Below are 13,244 nucleotides of genomic sequence, written 5' to 3' on the forward strand. Positions count from 1 at the left end.
TCAGTGGAGCTGGTTTGAAAAGTGAATGCAAAAGGCACGTTCACACCGCTCCGAATTGTTGCGTTCACCAACACACCAAAAAAATCCGGAACTAAAATTAGTTCATGAGAACCTTTTTACCCCCTTTTCCGTGGGACTTTCGTGGGAGAAAAAGGTTCCTATGTCTGGTTGGCTGTGCGGAATACAAACCACGCCCCGTAAAACTCCCAAAAAGTTTTGTGAAACTGCCATTTTGTTATCCTCGCATTAGCATTATTAGCATTAGCCCAGCGCAGAAANCTAACTTATGACAACACAAAATAAAACATGGGAGCCGTGGAGATGAGGAGGTGTCGGCGTTCTGGCGATTTACTCGGAAGGCTTCAGTAGAAGCTGCTGGGAGTCCAGAACTAAAGAGTTCTCATGAACTAAGTTCTGATTAACCTTTGTGGGAAAAGTACTGCGGTGTGAAAGCGCCTATTGGTTAACTGCTTTGAGATGTCACGGGCGATTTACTCGGAAGGCTTCAGTAGAAGCTGCTGGGAGTCCCAGAACTAAAGAGTTCTCATGAACTAAGTTCTGATGAACCTTTGTGGGAAAAGTGCTGCGGTGTGAAAGCGCCTATAGGGAGCAATTTAATCATTTGCACTGTTTCCACATTTCTAAAAGTCTTATGTTATACATGTTTGTTGTATGTTTTTTGGATGAAATGCTGTGTTTTGTATTTATGTGAACACTCACCTGGTTGCCAGTTGTGCTCTTTAGCTTCGTTGTAAAACTGCTGAAGTACCAGAAAATCTATGACATCTGGCATGTCATGGTACCTTTAGAGTGTGGGAATTAAACATTTAATTAAATGCAGGCATGCTTTAATTTACATTTTGTTAATATAAAATAATATTATATTCCTATGTTGCTTACTTTAAGGAGAAAGATTCACTGGTCATCTTCCCTGAGACTGAGTCCACGAAAGCCAGCTTTAGGCAGCAGAGGGTGGGAGGTCCAACTTCATATTTAATTCCAACCACCTTCACAGATTCTTGGTCCTGAGGAGGCAAAAGAAACACAAAGTTAAGCTCTGCCAATCTTTCCCTTGGCCAAGGAAAGTACATCCCATTGCCGTCTTCAGAAATGACAACATGTGGCTGCCTTGTTCGGAACACGTTCACTACACAGGCTGCTCCTCACCCTGAGGTCAAGTCTGTTCCATGGCTGCTTCTGAGGGTTGATGCTGTAAGCCTTAGCCCTGCGGACAGCGCGGACATAAGCCTGGTGGCCCTGTTTGAAGTAGACGAGCTGGAGGAAGACATGAGAGATGTTGTCAAAAACGTATGTTATGAACCGTTATTTCCGTTTTCAGAGAGTGAAAAACCTTACCTCATCTCCCATTTGTGGAACAAAAGGAGAGCGATGTGGGACGGTCTCCATTATCCATGCTGGTGGCAGCCACTCCTCTGCATCAAGTCCAGCCAGAGAGGACGTGGGTTTCTAGCATTAAGCAATGACAAAACCTGTTGAAGTACAGAACTCCTCCTGTACTGTGAGGTGAAGATGTTTTAAGGAGGTCATGTTACCTGTTTGGTCTCCTTAGGCTTCTTCTTTTTCTCGTTGTCCTTCTTCCTGGGCTCCTTTGCCTTGCCATCTCCTTCCTCCTCCTCGTCCTCCTCCTCGTCCTCCTCCGAGCTGCTGTAACCCCGCGGTTGTACGGGCCTCCTGGTTGGTCGCTTCGGCGGCTGCAGGTTGATCCCAGCATCGGCTGTCCAATCAGAATACTCACTGGAGGAGTCACTGAGAATGAAAGAGATATTATGTTAGATTAGTGATCATTACTGCATTTAGAAAACACACTTCTCCGTCAGAAGATATTTACCCGGAGCTGCTTTCATTCTGCCACTGAGCTTCACCATCAGAGGACGCTTCGCTTTGCTCCGCCTGCTCTGCTGCCTGTCAATAGAAATACACACAGCAATTGTATTATTCTGAATGATAGTTAACAGACGGTGCTCTACTGGACATGTCATGTTTGGACATCAAGAGTAGAAAGAGGGAACGTACATTTCCTTCGCTATCAGAGTCCACCTGGCTCTCAGTTTCAAGTTGGTTGCTGGAATTTCGACTCCGCCGAGGACGACGGACTTGAGCCGAGCGTGTCTGATAGGCGTGGCGCTGCTGCTTTTTCTTGGACGGCCGCAGGGATCGCATGCGAGAAGTCGGCTGATCGCTCTATAAAGTGCGTAAGGAGGGTTGAAGACAAGTAAAACTGAAATGAATTGGCAACAATAGATAGTATTTAGTTGTAAAAATAACTGTGAGGTTAAAAGTAGTGTACCATTGGTGTGCAGGACACTGGCTTCTTCCGCCTCTCTGCGTTGTAAAGAGAACATTCCATGTCGCCTTTGGCTTTTCTGCACTGCTCCACAGATCTAATAAGAAATCCATCATGAAAAATACATAATTAATAAAAAAGCAATTTCACTAATATAATCTTTCTGTGATATCCTCACATCCAATAAAAAGTCTTTCTGTCTGCCTCACCTGGAGATCCCACGCGGCACCTCGTTGACCATCACCCTGCGGCTCCAGGCCAGCAGGTCCCTTTCGGTGGCCACCTGACTCGGCAGGACGTTATGCTGCATCTGCCACACCCCGTCCACCTGCCCACTCCTGCGGGGGGTACCAGCCACAGAGGAAGCCTCCCCCTCTGCTTCGTTTCCTTCTAAGAATCGAGATGAAAATTGTTCGTTATGGCAAGATGTTAATGGGTGGATTTTGGAATTCAATTATGTGGGGGATGAGGGGGGGGTCATGGACAATTAAAATACTAGGAGAAAAGTAGGCAATAGGGAGGAAAGTCAGAGCTCTAGCATGCATGGGAAGCATATTGTCATCGATAATTTAAATACAATTATTTATACAACATATACACAACTTATACAAGTAGATTATCAGTGGTGTTTTTTTCTCTATTTTTAGCTCGCGGCACAAGGAGAAATAAAAGAGAAGCTAAAACTGTCACAGAAGATTGAGCACTTCTGCATTTTGTGTGAACCCACCATTATACACTGTATCACAACAAATAAAACTAAGAAAAGTTTGTTTACATAATGTAAAGTCAAACCAGGGTTTCCGGTTTTTTCTTGCCGGTCAAGTTTCCGGAAAGAATTTATTTTAGCGGACAAATTTGAAACTTACCGGTCATGTTTCAATAATAATAATAAGAATTGCGTAGCAGAGTTTCCATTAGCAGTAATTACCACCGGACTATGACCGGGTATGCTGATGTTTAAAACTCAGTTAATGGGAGTCATTTTTATATTGCTTCAGTTTATAATTGTAACAGATCGAAATTTTCATTTCTCAATAAATGATGCGCAAACAACAAACAACATAATTATTACATTCAAACAAACTACTTTAAGTAGATAAAGTACATTATTCAAAAGTTTACATTAACTTTGAAAATAACAGGGGAGAAACCGGAGCCTCTCTTTTTCCTCTTTTTCCTCTCTCTCTCTCTCCCTCCCTCCCTCTCTCTCTCTCTCTCTCTCTCTCTTGACAGCCTGTCTGTATTTCATGCAGCTCACTAAACAGTGGGCGGAGCTTCAGGTGATTATGCAGAGCTGCGTGTCTCCGTCAGACTCAGCAGCTGATCTGATCTCTCTCTCGCGTCCGGTTATACTTCACTCGCGTTTATGTCCATATCGATCAGATCCAGCTCTCCTGATCGCCCTTTATAGAGAGCACCGATCAAACTATTAAGAGTGAATATCGGCCGATAATGACCGGCGGCCGATCGATCGGAGCATCCCTAATTATTAACGGACATTTTGACCGGCAGGTTTTGAACTTACCGGTTTTTAATACATTTTACCAGCTAAAAAAACGGTAATTACCGGCTAACGGAAACCCTGAGTCAAACATACCTTCCGCTCCTTCAGCTGGCGGTTCTTCGATCTCACGCCCGTCCTGCTCATCCTGCAACTGTCTGATCAGATTGTCCAAAATGCTTTCTCTGTTTTCTGCTGTTTGCTGGCCAAGTACCTGCTCAACCAACTCTCCCTCACCTAAGCAGAAGAAAAAGAAAATATTTTGTCAAACATTTAAACTTCCTAAGATAAAAGTGTGCAAGCATTTTGAGTAAATGTTGTGAGAGAATAAGGGAGCATGTGTTTACTGTTAGCCATGTATCCTAGTTGGGGTACCAGCTGGTCCTCCTGGCACTGCTCTCTCCCTGGCACCAGGCGCTGGTAGTGAGGAGGGTGAGGATTCCCATCAATGTCCACCAGGAAGGGTGAAGGCATGAGGTGTGGAGCCTGCTGCGTCTGCTCATCCAGAACGTAGTTATTAGCATCACGGATGAGAGGTCGGTAGTCCGTGTGGAAGAACATCTGATCAGGAATCTGGAGGGAATCATGAATACATTTGTGTTTATTATAATGATACCTAATCCGTACAATATTTGAAGGGGCCCTATTAAATTAATTGCAGGCTCATATTTCTATTTTGTTCCTCTACTGGGACATGTTTAAATGCTTCAATGTTCAAAAAGGTCTTTATTTTTCTCATACTGCCTGTGCTGCAGCTCCTCTTTCCACCCTCTGTCTGAAACCAAAGCCCAGTCTGGTTAGCTAGTCAACCACCTATGTTGTGATTGGTCAATCCCTTAGAGATGTCCCGCCCCTTAGCCTATCACGTACAATTTGTTCGAGTGCTAGCCAATGGAATGTGCATGTGTTACATAGTGATGTCACTATGTTGCAGAAGTAAACAAAGGACTACAACCGAGGCGTTTCAGGCAGGGGGGGGGGGTTGTGGAAGAGAAGCTCTCTCTGGCATGGACTTTTTCCATGCACAAAAACAACAGGAAATGGAACACCCCAAAAAGTAGGGTCTCTGTAAGTATGTGTATCATCGACAATGCTGTTTATTATTATTATTTATTCCAGTCTCTTTAAAGAAAATAGGAAATTATAGAGTGATTTTGAACAACAGTCATGTGCCGTTACCTTCTCATATCGTCTGCTGCAGCCAAAGCCAAAGATGAGCAAATGGCCGTGTGAGTCAGTGCAGGCAAAATGCTGTCCATCAGTGGAGAACTTGCAGTCAAAAATAGCACCGTGGCCTTGCCCTTCAATCTGGAAACAACACATTTTAATGTTATCTCAATGATAGAATAGAAAAATCACTAATGGTGGGTAATTTTCATCATAGAACAATTACCATGTTGAAGTAGTTACGGATCTTGGCTCCTTTGGCGAGGTCCCACATGTAAATGTTGCCATCGTGGCCAGCAGACAGCATGATGCGGGAGTCAAATGGATGAGCCTCCAGCACAAACAACTCGTCGTCATGACCCTTTGAACAGAAAACAAACAAACATTCAAGTCACTAGGTAGGTTAAAAACAGCCTTTTGTTAATGTGGTACTTGCTTCATCTACTCACAGATAAGACATGCAGCAGCTGTCCCGTGGTGGTGCTCCACACTTTGAGCAGGAAGTTTGATACCGCTGTGATGACGGTGCTGTCTGCACGGTCCCACGCCACCATGGTAACCACCAGCTTAGTTTTATCATCTCCATTGGCGACAGCACTCCTGGAAGAAAATATGCCGTTAGACATGAAACACTTATAGACAGAGGAAGAAAAGGCATCATGAATATTGATCCCTTTCTTACCCGGGGAGCCTGGCACTAATGTCTAAAGTGACACTCTTCCACTCCTGTTGCTGGTAATGCCAGATCTTGGCTGTACCGTCACGACTGCCGCTCACAAACCTTAGACTGGACACATAAACACTGTCAGAGGCTTGAAATCCCTACAAAAAACTGTTTGAGAAATATGATCTCAGCAAACACACTCACCTGTCGCTGTTATTGCTAAATTGGACGACTACAACTTTATCCTAAAACAGGAAAAGAAGACATGTGGTTGGGTTACAGATAGATCTTGTTAGAATTAAGTTAAATAGAGAAGACCAAAAATAATGCAGCTGCTGTGTTTGGTTTCTTACCGTGTGCGCATCCATCTCAGAGACCTTCACAGGAGTTTCCCCACCAAGGTAGTAGACTCTGATCAGATGATCAGTGCCACCGGTTGCCATGAACATACCACCTGTTAAGAACACAATCAGTGTACAATAAATATCCTTATATCCATATTCTATTTATTATGTTTGTATCTTAGAAAAAACATTTATCATCGTTCAAACATAGAATCTTGAGTTTGTGAAATTTTACAATGATCCAAATACATCAATTAATTCCTTATAAGCACACAATGTATACAATATCTGTTTTTTTATTACTGCACATATTCTATTCCAATTCAATGTAAATACTGCTATATTTTTCTTTTTATGTTATTATGGTTTTCTTAAAATAGTTTTCTAATTGCGTTTAATTGTTGTTTTACTTTTATGTATGCACCACAGCACCAAGTCAAATTCCTCGTACGTGTCAACCTACCTGGTAATAAACCTGTTTCTGATTCTAATTCTGATCATATATACTGCCTGATTATGACTTGTTTCTTAGCAGTTATTGTGTCACTAAAAAGGACACTTTCAACTTTTTTTTCTGCACTGTTATTGTCATTACACAGTACAGGTACTATGTAATGAAATGGTTTCTCTGCATTTGACCCATCCTAGTGTTAGGAGCAGTGGGCTGCCATTATGAACGGCGCCCGGGGAGCAGTGTAGGGAACGGTGCCTTGCTCAGGGACACCTCGGTAGCACTTGGTCTTACCGGGACTTGAACTGGTGACCTTCCAGTTGCCAAGCCAAGCCCCTATGGACTTTGCCACCACCACAACTGAGAGTCTCTGTTCATTTCTTAAAATAAGCTAATGCTACTAACTGCTATAAAAGAGTTCAAAAACACCAAATAGTTGGATTAACTTGCTTACAAATAAAAAGTAGGTAAAAAGTTAGGTGGATTTTTGTCAGATGTTGCTTTGTTTATCACAGCAGATTAGGGAAATACATCTTGGACACGTAATGTCACCAGGCAGGGAAACACACTTACCACTGCTGAAAGAGGAAGTGGAGACCTGTGCTCCTGGACGTGAACGCTCAACAAACTTGACTGGTTGATCCCTAAGAAAAGAGAACAAAGACAAAAGCTGTTATTCCCATGAAATAGAGGTATTTTTTTCCACGGCAAGAAACAGCAGAGCTAAAAAAAAAGTAAGTGAAAGATATATCAAACACTTACTGGAATTTCATGCTGAGCGAGTGCCACTTCCAGAAACACACCATGCCGTCTGCACCGGTGGAGGCCAGGTACCGCGTTGTCCCTTTGATGGCAGGACAAAACTTGGGGATAGAAAGTCAGTGTTAGTTATTAACAGGCAAGAAGGGACCAAATACAGTGGCAATGGAGTACAGAACAAGTGCAGAAAATCGAACTGATAGAATCTTTGGATGCAACAAAAAACATTGTTGATATGTTTCAACCCTATTTCAGCAATTAAAAATGCATCAGTCCTACCTGTATAGATGTGATGGAGGCAGCGTGGGCCTGCAGAACCGTGATGGGTGCGCAGGTACGCAGGCACCACACTCTGATGGTTTTGTCACAGCTGGCTGAGGCGATGAAGGTGTTCTCATGGTTGACGGCCATGTCACAGATCTCTGCCGAGTGGCCGCGGAGCGTGGACAAGAGGCGGCCGTCATCTGTGGCCCAGATTTTAACCAGGCAGTCATCAGAACCCTAAAACGCATGGGACATTTGCAAAATATAAGGACAGTTTTCAACCAAAGAGTGTTATCATAATGTCAACAAAAAAGCTAATTGTAAGTTATTGTGAGCCTCATTTATGTCAACTCAACGACTCTTTTCACGTGAATAAAATATATTTTTGTAGCAGTCAAAAGTTGAAACAAGTTTATAACCCTACCATGTACACAGTATATTATAACAATTGTATTTCTTTATAAATGTCATAGTAGTTTGCTAAGTTTAAGTCACGATGTTGTTGCAGAGCTTATATGGTGACTTTATAAGCAACTTCTGGAGCACTACTAAGATCAACAACAACAAAAAAAAGTCTGCCAACTCGCGCCGAGTAAATTGCACAGACAGCAGCTAGTAAGATTGATTTCAGTAGCCGCTTGTCTGGAAATGCCGAAGACTAGAAAAGGTTTTGAAAACTTGTCACGTAGGGATCGTCTTCTCAACAAAACATCTTTGCTAATGTCTTCTGGCCAATCAGAATCACGATAACGGCGCGGTTTTGTTGCAGGAAGTCCCGACGGAGAATAATTTTGCAGTAGAACTACTGTTTATACCTCCATTATTTTTTTGAAATAAGACCCCACGGTTTGATGATTGATAGGTGTGTGGGCTGTCTTTAATTTTGACACACAGAACACCCTTATCCACAATGTAAAGTAATTCACACAGCCTCCTTCTTCTTCTTCTCTCTGTGAGGAGCAGCAGGTTCAGCTTTCAGAACAAAGTAACAAAAAACTAAAATGGCATTCATTTTTTTTTTAAATATGTTGTGTAGTAATAGGTTTTTTTTTTTCTTCAAGAGAGTACCAGAATGTGTATTTTATGTTAGTATTTCAAAAAATCTCCTGGGGGAGAATCCCCCCAGACCCCCCTGCAGGGGTTGGGTTTTCAGCATGCCAACTTTTTCACTTGTGGGGAAATTGCAGGATTGGCTCCAGGTCGCCCTTTTTATTTACTACAAGACAAATGTGCCTTTTTATTTCATACAGTTCAATTTGGATTGAGACAGGGAAATAATCTAAACCTCACACGTGGCGTTTCACTTTCAAGGGGAGCGTGTATGTAATTACATTGCAAATACTGACTTGAGCCCCACCAATGTATGGGTTAGCCCTACCATAGATTACCCAACAAAAATACTCTGGAGCCGCCACTGCTGAGTGACACAGAAACGTCCCCCAGAGTTCTTGCTTTAATTGGTCAAATATTGATTTATTTCAAAGAAAATATTTTGCGGTTGCAATCATCCTTTCGTTGGCTAATTGTTGACCCTATTTAAGTATGCGAAAGAAAACCTGTAAATGTAAGCAGGCACACTGTCCCGTTAAAGTTTGTCTGATTAGAACATCCCATATGGATATGATCTGCATTTTTTAATTACTCACTTCAACCCTGGTGTTAGAGAGATGCCATATCTAATCTATTTTTTTTTTTTTTACTTATTGCTAGAATGGTTTGCAAAAATGTCATAAAACAGATGATAACACAACTAGTGAGATACTATATATGTGACCTGCTCTATCGAAATCAGTCGCATTGACCCGAAGACACATTTTGAGTTGTATAAACTGCTGGAAAGAGGATATTCCTAGCTTTCTAATGATATCAGGATTGTTTTTGTACTCCAAATATTAAGCGAAATATGTCACATTATATAATGACTGTCACCGAGTCATCATTTTGAGAAAAAGGCCTTCAAAGTTTTCTCTTCTCTGGAATCCATCGATCTGATTGATTATTAGCGGAGCAAATGATCAAAATACTACGGAGGGAAGATATTTTCGTTTGGATTGCTGGTCTGGGAGAAGCTCGCGAGTGTGTGTGTGTGTGTATACGTGTGTGTGTGTTTGTGTAATTTTGCGTGTGTGTATTGCGTTTGTTTCCCGGGGGAAACCCTCACGAGATACACCGGCTGTTGTTATGCCTGCTGTGACGTTAAGTTACTCCGTTCTCCGCTTGTAATTATGCCGTTACAAGCTTCAAAGTTGTATTTATCATCTGAATTTGCCGAAACAAGTTTAATATTCTGAAAGCCAAGACTTTGTTTGAATTGAAATCAGATGAAAACAAACTGTAACGGACCCTGCCGTGTTATTTATGATTTCTCTACGCTTACATTCATAATGTCAGCCGGAGGGAGGGGGAGCGGCGCTGCGGAAGAGCAGATTGCCTGTCATCTTCCCTTTACAAGCTTAAAGAATGTATTTATCGTGTGAGTTTGGAAATAAAAGTTTCATATTCTGAAAGCCAAGACTTTGTTTGTTTAAAATCAAACAAAACACCCGAACCCCGAAAAAATAGTTTTTTATGCAAATCCACGTTTATTTTGAAATGAGCCGTTGCGACTTCCGACTGATTTCGATAGAGCGGGTCACATGTGTAGTTTTTTTTGCAATAATCATCTGAGCCTGAAATCAACACTCACCGTAAATATCCGACGGCCGGTGCGGTCAAAGGCTACACAGTAGACTGAAGACAGGTGGCCAAGGATACGTTTGTGTATCTTCATGTGTTGGTAGGAGGAAGACGGAACGGCCTGGCTGAAACGAGCTCTGCCTGTGGCCTGGCGAGCGCCCATGATGGATACTGCATACGAAAACAAACAGCAATGATTAAAAGGGCGAAACACACACTGCTAAAGAATAAGATGACATCATTCACTAGGTCTCGGGGCATTAAAAAGTACAAGTTTCACACACCAACATTGGGAGGGTTGCCAATGCTGACTGGAGGTTCTGGTGGACGTCCTCGGTGCAGTGCGGCGACAGCTGAGCCACTGCATACTTTGTGGCTGCAACCTAATTACACGGTTAGAGAACAAAAACATATTGAGGAAAGTGTGATACTGATACAGATACTTTTGCAACAAACCACACAAACAATAAATCTATATAAAAACAGTATTGGACTTTCCGTAAATACAGAAAAAAATACAGATATGAGTGAAATACCCACTTTTGGTGGTACGAAGCAAGGACTGTTTTCCAAGTCCAAGAAGTGTTTGGACTCCAGGAACACTAGGTGGGATCTCCTTCTCTATAAGCGGACCTATCCGCCGACAAACATGGAGCAGATAGTCTGCAGGAATGTGCTGGTTTAAAGTCACCTGCAGGAGTGAGAGACAGCTATTACAAAGTCATAAAACAACTCAATTATAAGCATTCAATAACAAACCAAAAATATTATAATATATACATTACATATCTGTGGTTGAAATATGTGACAGCGCCACAATCATTTAATCAGCCCGATTTGATGTTGATACAATTTAAAAAACACTTAAGTCTCTTTCTACTTATACTTGCTCATAATGTCTAGCAATGTTTCCTAATGGAATGTAGTCGATTAACAATCAGGACTGATAAAAACGAGGGAGAAGTAAAGAAAGAGGAGGAGAATGGAGACGAGGGCGGGTTGTGATTTGCTGAGCCAGATCCACAGAGCTGTCAATCTTCTGTAGTAGCCAATGAAAGCACAGTTGCCAGTGCGAGCGAACCAGAAGATTCGTCAGAGACTCTTTTGATTGGCTGTGAGCTTCTGTGTCCCTCCTACTAGCCCGCACAATAGCTAAGCCTATATATAGTTATTCACCGACGGGCCTATGCTTATATAAATGTTAAAATGTGTAATAATAAACATAAACCAATGACAACCGCGTCTTTTCTGTGTAGTTATTCTAAATAAATATACACATCTGCTTCGAGTCAATTGGTGATTAAATTCGATGTTACACTCCTCATTTGATTAAAAAAGTTAATTGTGAAAATTCACACTCACCCAGTCTTGAAAGGTCCGTTTGTATTTCTCCCCGTGCCAACTCCATCGTTCAGGTATTAACTAAAGTTTTTTAAAAACAGCGCGTTAGATTGACACACAACGGCTAGTACCGTCCCGGCTCGGCAACAAGCTATTTTATATGATACCGGCCAAAAATTACTGAAAAGTTTCCACAAAAGCGAACAGATAGGCATCATTACGGAAACACGCACGAGAATAAAAACAGAAAGGACCAGCTGAACTTACCTCATACTCCTCCAGCTCCTCGATCAGAACCTAACAACAAACACACACCGTTAGCGTTAGCTGCTAGCAACAGCTAGTTATTTAGACGATTTATAAGCAGTATGAGTTAATATTGTGCTTATTTTAGGTTGTTACCTTTGCTGCTTTTTTGCAAGGTCCAGACAGCAGAAACCTGGCAATGAGGTAATAAAGTTCTGCAAAGAAAGAGAGGTGTTGTTAGCATGGTGCTACCTAATGTTGCTATTGAGCCGAGCTAACGTTAGGTTGAACTCGGGTACTTAGCGCGCTAGCTGACAAACAACTGTAAACTATGTGAATGCAAAATCTTTACTCGCAGACCAAATGGCCGCTCAGCACTCACCAGCTTCGGTTTGTGAATACTGTTCTCCTGCCATCGCTTGGTAGGACAGGCGACATTAAGACAAACTGATGTTTTAGCTTGCTCGTTAGCCGCCGGCTAGCTAACAGTAGCTAGTTGCGTGTAGCTAAAACAGGCTCGTGAATGGCCTCCTCTCTCAAGTTGTTCCCTGACCACCTGGTGCTTTGTGTCAGCGCCCTCCAGTGAAACAGTGCATTATCGGTGTTTGTTTTCTTTACAGGTTGAACATTAATAATAATTATTATCAGTACAACATAAATTATGTTTGGATACAATTATTTTCCTGTATTACACGGTAAAAAAAATACACATTACAATGTTTTTGTTTTTGAAATTAGAGTGAGGAAACATTGAATAAGTTTGCATACCAATATGAAAATATTTTATAGGTGTCCAGTTTAAATAAAATAAAAATGTTGTGTAGCCAAAGGTTTAAGATATGTATTTATCATGGTGTTAATAAATATGCACAGTACATTTATGAATTTGAAATGGTTATCTCTGATTCTCTTTTCTTTTGTTAAATTGTATTCATCCTTAGATATTACGACGGGGCCAATAAACAAAAAGGGGTTCTATTGACCAAGGACATACTTTGTAAATTCACAACTTTTCAGTATTTTTATCCAAGTTTTAAAATAAAAATATATTTTCAATGTTTGTTTCCTGTCTAAGCACCCATACAGCACAGGAAATACCATTATCTGTGAACATAGGTGGCAATAAACAATTATCTTTTTCTAAAATGTGCATCTACAAAACATATTCAGTTATTTTAAAAAAAAAAGTCAAAGTCAATTTTATTGTCAATCTTTTAGTTTGTGTGTACAGACCAGTCTATGGTACAGACTGATCGATCGAAATACCGTTTCCCAAAAATCCAAATATATATAAAAATATGTATATTCTATAGCCTATATACACAATCAACAGACACATTTATACATATGCACACATTAAGATAAAAACACAACAATCAATATATACAAAATAACAGTCACTTCCTACAATATCTTTGTGTATATAAAATATGTATCAGTATTGTAGATTCATCTACTAAACATACTCAACCTAACATTTAGATCCACCTCGACCCCTTACAACACTTACTTTCTAAATAATATGC

The 13,244-nt window shown here is 41.2% G+C and overlaps 1 protein-coding gene across 1 annotated transcript in view; it reads right to left on the reverse strand.

Annotated features, from left to right (window-relative positions):
• brwd3 (bromodomain and WD repeat domain containing 3) overlaps positions 1 to 12,630 on the reverse strand; it is a 19,573-nt gene extending 6,943 nt beyond the window's left edge. The window contains exons 1-27 of the mRNA XM_010771524.1: positions 12,101 to 12,630; positions 11,875 to 11,933; positions 11,740 to 11,769; positions 11,494 to 11,553; positions 10,672 to 10,822; positions 10,416 to 10,514; positions 10,142 to 10,302; positions 7,471 to 7,692; positions 7,195 to 7,295; positions 7,006 to 7,076; positions 5,991 to 6,091; positions 5,842 to 5,882; positions 5,656 to 5,760; positions 5,423 to 5,573; positions 5,200 to 5,334; positions 4,986 to 5,114; positions 4,154 to 4,379; positions 3,903 to 4,043; positions 2,515 to 2,695; positions 2,309 to 2,402; positions 2,035 to 2,202; positions 1,850 to 1,923; positions 1,554 to 1,767; positions 1,357 to 1,467; positions 1,168 to 1,275; positions 901 to 1,025; positions 721 to 803 (exon numbers count right to left, since the gene is read on the reverse strand). Of these exons, the coding sequence (XP_010769826.1) occupies positions 721 to 803; positions 901 to 1,025; positions 1,168 to 1,275; positions 1,357 to 1,467; positions 1,554 to 1,767; positions 1,850 to 1,923; positions 2,035 to 2,202; positions 2,309 to 2,402; positions 2,515 to 2,695; positions 3,903 to 4,043; positions 4,154 to 4,379; positions 4,986 to 5,114; positions 5,200 to 5,334; positions 5,423 to 5,573; positions 5,656 to 5,760; positions 5,842 to 5,882; positions 5,991 to 6,091; positions 7,006 to 7,076; positions 7,195 to 7,295; positions 7,471 to 7,692; positions 10,142 to 10,302; positions 10,416 to 10,514; positions 10,672 to 10,822; positions 11,494 to 11,553; positions 11,740 to 11,769; positions 11,875 to 11,933; positions 12,101 to 12,134 (3,175 nt within the window). The 5' untranslated portion in view covers positions 12,135 to 12,630. The remainder of the gene's footprint in view (positions 1 to 720; positions 804 to 900; positions 1,026 to 1,167; positions 1,276 to 1,356; positions 1,468 to 1,553; positions 1,768 to 1,849; positions 1,924 to 2,034; positions 2,203 to 2,308; positions 2,403 to 2,514; positions 2,696 to 3,902; positions 4,044 to 4,153; positions 4,380 to 4,985; positions 5,115 to 5,199; positions 5,335 to 5,422; positions 5,574 to 5,655; positions 5,761 to 5,841; positions 5,883 to 5,990; positions 6,092 to 7,005; positions 7,077 to 7,194; positions 7,296 to 7,470; positions 7,693 to 10,141; positions 10,303 to 10,415; positions 10,515 to 10,671; positions 10,823 to 11,493; positions 11,554 to 11,739; positions 11,770 to 11,874; positions 11,934 to 12,100) is intronic.
• Between the last annotated feature and the right edge of the window lie 614 nt (positions 12,631 to 13,244).

The sequence above is a fragment of the Notothenia coriiceps genome, unplaced genomic scaffold, assembly GCF_000735185.1.
Source record: "Notothenia coriiceps isolate Sejong01 unplaced genomic scaffold, NC01 NC01_scaffold00010036, whole genome shotgun sequence".
NCBI lineage: Eukaryota > Metazoa > Chordata > Actinopteri > Perciformes > Nototheniidae > Notothenia > Notothenia coriiceps.